At 46.2% G+C, this 5,804-nt stretch overlaps 1 protein-coding gene across 1 annotated transcript in view; it reads left to right on the top strand.

Moving 5' to 3' along the window:
- The window catches only part of MYO5B (myosin VB), a 256,918-nt gene that overhangs the window by 167,665 nt on the left and 83,449 nt on the right, over positions 1 to 5,804 (top strand). Inside the window, exon 20 of the mRNA XM_023532044.1 lies at positions 5,712 to 5,798. Coding sequence (XP_023387812.1) covers positions 5,712 to 5,798 — 87 coding nt within the window. The remainder of the gene's footprint in view (positions 1 to 5,711; positions 5,799 to 5,804) is intronic.

Below are 5,804 nucleotides of genomic sequence, written 5' to 3' on the forward strand. Positions count from 1 at the left end.
TGTCACAAAATAAATAAATAAATAAAGATCCACCTCCCCGGGGGGCGGAGCCCCAGCACAGCCCAGCGATTTCGCTCGCATTAGTTTGTCGAGTAACTACAGTTTTGCGCAGCTGTCCTCAAAGGAAACTTTACTGGCTTTTTCGATTAGAAGAATTACAACTTTTACCATATTCCTGCACTTCGCCTACTTAAGTGGCCCAAAGGCACATATCACTTTGCAGAGAGGAAACTGGCAAAGGGATGAAAACACATAGTCCGGGTCTCAGGGACGTGTGGTGTGATGGGCCACAGGGCTCTTCCCCAGGAGCCCAAGCAGAGGGCAGCCCTTTCCAGCTGGGATTTTAGGCATCCAGCCTCTGGTGCCTGGGCACAGAACTCTTAGCCCTATTCTAAAATTTATGGATGCCCAGTGTCAACCAAAGCCCGCCCAGCCAGAGAGGACGAATGCAGGACTGCAGGACTGCAGGCCAGCAGCAGCTCTGGAGCTCGCTCGCCCTACCCTCAGGCTTCAGTGTAGCTGTCTATTTTTATCCTCCCTAAGAATTATGTCTCTCTGTGAGTCCGATTTAAAACGAAAATGAATCATTCAATTTGCTATGTGCTGCAGTGGCTAAGAAATATGTTCATTATCATGTACATAAAGCAGCGTGATGAATGCACTGTCTGGGGAGAGAAGCTCGTCCGCCCGTCACGGGCTCCCAGCCCCGCTCTGTGTGTCTTGCGTCTGTGCAGTCCTCTGTCTCCCTCCGTGGTGGTTCAGAGCAGCTTTGTCCTGGAGTAATTGTGAGGCAAATACCACTTAACCCAAAAAAGTGTGTGTGCGAGACGACTTGAATATGCAACGTTTACATTTTTTAAAAACACAGTCTTCCTAAATCTCGAGTTCTCCTTCACTTCATTTATCTCATCGTGTTTGCATCAGAAAGACGCAGTGGTGCTCTCTGAAAAGATTTTCACTCCTTCCCCTCTCCCATGCCGCCAGCCCCATCTGGAAAAAATAGCATAGGATCGTAGGACTAGATGGAAGCTTGAGAAATGGCCTGGTTCACGCTCCTCTTGAATCATGATTACACTTACACGTGGTTCCCTGCCTCGTTACTAAAAATCCCACAAAGAAAGAATAATGTAAAACTTATCTGGCAGTAAAATGATTGTCTCAGGATCTTTCAGCTCTTTCTTAGTTCTGGTTCTTCTGCCTGAGAGCTGCGCTCATGTCCTTGGACTCAGGTCTGTCACAGAGTTCTCACCTGGGCTGCACATTACAGTCCCCTGGACGTGCTTAACGATTTCAGAAGCCAGGACCCCATCTCAGACTTGACACCTGACCCCTCCAACCTTTGACGAGGTTTCCCAGATGTTTTTTTAAATGCATTCCTCCTCGAAACCATTCCCTGGAGGCAAGTGCTGGCCTCTGTATAAACGGCAGCCACTTGGTCACATCCAGGCAGTGCTAGGACAGACGAGATCGTGCTCCGTCCTCACTCGGTGTCATGGCCCCAGCTCCGAGCCAGTGGGGAGGAATTATGTTCCCCTCCCTTCTGCCCCAAACCTTAGCAACCTTCAGACCTGGGGCCGCCACTGGGTCTGAGCATTTCCCTGGAGGGCCAGGACAGAGGTGGTGAAGGCACACATGGGGGATCTGTGGTGATGAGTGGTAGGCTGAGCATCCTGCCCCTTTGCACTAGGAGCCCCTTCCTGAGTGTGAGTGCTGAAATCATGACAAATCCGGTGTTCATATACTACTTTATGAAGGCCACCCACAAACCTCGTCTCATTTGTTTGTCGCACTGACTCTTTCTTACTGAGATATAATTCGTGTACTTTAAAATTCACCCTTTTAAAGTATGCAGTTCAGTGGTTTTCGTTATATTCAGAGTTGCACAACCATCACCACTATCTAATTTCATGGTATTTTTATGCTCCCGGAAAGAAACTACCTATTAGTTGTCACTACCTCTTTCTTCTTCTAGCTCCTGGCAAGCATGAGCCTACATTCTCTTTCTGTAAAATTGCCTGCTCTGGACACTTCATATAAATGGAGGTGTCCAGTAAGTGCCCTTTTGTGTCTGGCTCTTTGGGATGTTTTCAAGGTTCGTCCATGCTGTAGCCCATATCAGGACTTTATTCCGTTGTGTCGCTTAATACTATTTTATTGTATGGGTACATTACCAACTTTTATTTTCGCCGTTCACCAGTTGATGGACATTTGGGTTATTTCCACTTTGGGCAAGTATAAATAATACTACTGTGAATATTTGTTTACATAGTTTTGTGTGGACATATATTTTTTTCTTGGTTATATACCTAGGAGTGGGATCAATGAGTCCTTTGTTAACCGTTTACTCTTTTGTGGAACTACCAAACTGTTTTCCACAGAGGCTGTATTGTTTTACATTCTCACCAGCAATGGGCCAGGCTTCTCATTTCTATATATTCCTTGTTATTGGCTGTCTTTTTTATTATGGCTGTCCTGCTGGGTGTCCACGTGGTATCCCATTGTGATTTTGATTTGCATTTCCCTGATGATTAATGAGTTGTGCATCTCTTCTTGTGTTTATTAGCTGTTTGTATATCTTCTTTGGAGAAATGCGTATTCAAATCTTTTGCCTGGTTTTTTAATTTGATTATTTGTCTTTTTGATGTTGAGTTGTAGTTCCTCATATATTCCAGATACTAGATCCTTATCAAATATATGACTCGCATATATTTTCTCCCATTCTATAGGCTGTCTTTTCACTTTCTTGATCGTGTCCTTTGAAGCATTAAAGCTTTTTAACTCAAAAAGTCCAATGTATCTATTTTTCCTTTGGTCGTTTTGCTTTAGGTGTCATAGCTGAGAAACCATTGCCTAATTTGAGGTCACACAGATTTATACCTAGGTTATACAGTTTTAGCTTTTTAATCTATTTTGAGTTAATTTATATACATGATGTAAAGCAGGAGTCCAAACTCGTTCTTTCGCATGCAGATTCCACTTGTCCCAGTACCATTTGTTGAAAAGATCACATTGACTCTTCAAGTAGGCAAGAAATAAGGGTATCACCTCCATTTTATGGATGATGAAACAATCTCATAAAGTGATCAGGTTAAGTCCTCACAGGTAGGAAGGGGTGGAGCCACCATACTATACTCTCAAGGGTTAAGGATACCTGCCTTCTGAGTCTTCAAGAACGTACCCCTTTCCACTGTGACTTTTTGCCTCTTGTGTTCCTTTGAAAATTTTGTTTATCCTTGATATAGTTCCAAGGAAAACTTTTGTATCAGCATCACTTATTTCTTTACTGGTTTGTTTCTTCAAAAGGAAGAACAAGGGAAGTATACAGTGTTTGGTGGCCAGGCGAAGATTATTTCCACAACTCAGTATCCAGAGAGAGTCTGTTGGTTCTGGTTAGCGGGCGTCACAGCATGGCTGAACACCTCTGCCTCACAAACTTCCTTTGGCCCTTCTGTGAGACATCGTAGGGGACAAGGCCCCCACTAGGGCTCATAGGGTCCTGCAGATTCTGGAGCCAAAAGAAAAGCATACTCCTTATTTTCCGTGTCTGTGTAACCCAAGGAAGTCTTTGACCTAAGAATCTTTGGCCAAAGTCGAATGTGACAGGGCAGTGAGTGGGGTGTCTGAAAGTACAGGTTGAGCCCCCTAATCCTGACCCGAAAAGCCCAATGAAGGATTAATTACCATTTTCTAAGGGGCCCTCATGATAACCTGACTTGCCATCTCCAGGAAATCTTCTTTGTGGCCTGATGCCGTAGATGTTGTCTGAGAGATTGTCTGAGAGTCTGGAGGGGCTCTCAGTTTGTCTGATCCAACCAGTCCCCTCATGAGACCTACCCGAGAGGAGGGAAGCAGAGCATGCTCCCACTTCGGCACATCCCTCCATCTGCTCACAGTGGTCCACTGGGGACCTCGCAGGCAGAACGTCCCCACAGGTAGATGGTGAAGGACGGTACTGGGCTGCGGATGGGAGCTCAGTCGACAGAAGCATCACCCTGTTCGGTTTGCGCCTCCATTCGCAGCAGCTGTATTTACTACATGCTGTCTTGAGGCCTGAGAAGCTTGTGAGAAGGAAGCATCTTTCCAGACTGCCGGGCTCAGCAGGATGCTGGCTCATCCCTGCTCCTTCTGATGTCCCCATTCCTACCAGGATCAGTCACAAGTCCTGGGATTTTCCCACACACCCAACTGTGACTGCTTTACCAGGTCATGACACCTGTTCCCAAGCAGGCCTTCATTCCAGAGGAAACATGACACTGAAGTCCACCATTAAACCCACAAAAAAGTACTGATGCATGAGAGAGAATGGTGGCTTAAATCAGGGTGGTCCAGGACATTGATCCAGGCCCCTGCCATGCGAGTCTGAATCCGGAAGGAGCAGGGATGCAGTAAAGGCTGCACGTGCATTACACCCCTGAGGTCACTGCGACTCCGTACAGGCCAGGGTCAGGACCACAGCTGGGGCCTAGTGACAGATGGGATTGGAGCCCTTCTTCTGCCATTAATGTGAAATGCATGGAAGAGCAGCCAGGCCCTAGGTTTAAAAGACTCTTCTAGGCCAGACTGTGAGCGGGAGAGGACATGTCCAAGGCCACCCAGTGAGGGTGGGAACGGTGAGGAAGGAAACGGTGGATTCATTCTATAGGGGCAGGTGGCACTCATGGTTGGTCGTTCTCAAGAAAAAAATTTTTTTGGACTAGAACTATAGTCTGTAGTAAACATGTTACAAATATTTGGGAGCATTTTCGGGTATCTCAATGAATGGGGTGGTAGATAATGGTCCAAAGATGCTCCTGTGTTGTGTGGGACCGTCCCGCTCACTGGAATGAAAAATTATCTTGCCTCAAAGCCAGCAGTGTCCTCCTTGAGAAGCACTGCTAGAGAGAGAGGTTCAAACACTTAGACGTCAACATATTGGTCAGGAAAATACCAGTTTTTAAGAATGTAGAAGTGACTCCATGTAAAAGTACCATGATGATAGGTGCTGAGAAGTTTGAAAGTGTATCAGAAAGAGACCCAGGCTGGAGGAGGCTGGAATCTGATACGTATACAAAAAAATATCTAATGCAAGACAGAAAGCTCCATGTCCCACATGAAACAGGGACAGCTGCAGGCAGGCCTGTGGGAGGGAAAGGGTTCCCCAGTGTAGATGACCTCCAGAGGATGTCCTGGACACCCCAGTGGGGAGAAAAATGGTTCCTCCCTCCTAAACTATACCAAAATGTGTACACAGTGTTATCGCTAGGGGTTAGGATATGGCCTCTTTTTATTTGCTAATGTATACTTTTCTGCATCAAAAAAAAGAAAAAAAAGTTTTCAATGGATTGTTTTTGTTTTATAAGAGGAAAACAATCACTTAACGAGCAAGCAACATTCCAGGTAAGGCTCCCACTTGAGCAACAGCAGCACAGAGCTCCATGTGCTTGGCAGAAACCCCTGTGAGTGGTTCTGCCTCTGGTCGGTCCCCTCAGAGGCGCCTCTGAACCCTTTTGTCTCCCCAGTCTTTCAGCCACGATTCTATAATTCACCCACACACTGAAATTCTCAGGACGGGGGGCAACGAGGGAAGCAAAATGGCACGGGATGTTTTTGCTGCTCTGAGAAGGGCTTTATACTAGAAATATTGATCCCATGGGGCTTTATTTGCGATCACTCATGGCCATCATGTGGCCAAGAAGTAGGACATGTCACCTGAGATACCTCTTTTCCTCCAGGTGGGCCTACCATGACTTCTTCAACCGGTATCGGGTGCTGGTCAAGAAGAGAGAGCTCGCCAATGCAGACAAAAAGGCCATCTGCAAGTCTGT

The sequence above is a fragment of the Pteropus vampyrus genome, unplaced genomic scaffold (assembly GCF_000151845.1).
Source record: "Pteropus vampyrus isolate Shadow unplaced genomic scaffold, Pvam_2.0 Scaffold3, whole genome shotgun sequence".
NCBI lineage: Eukaryota > Metazoa > Chordata > Mammalia > Chiroptera > Pteropodidae > Pteropus > Pteropus vampyrus.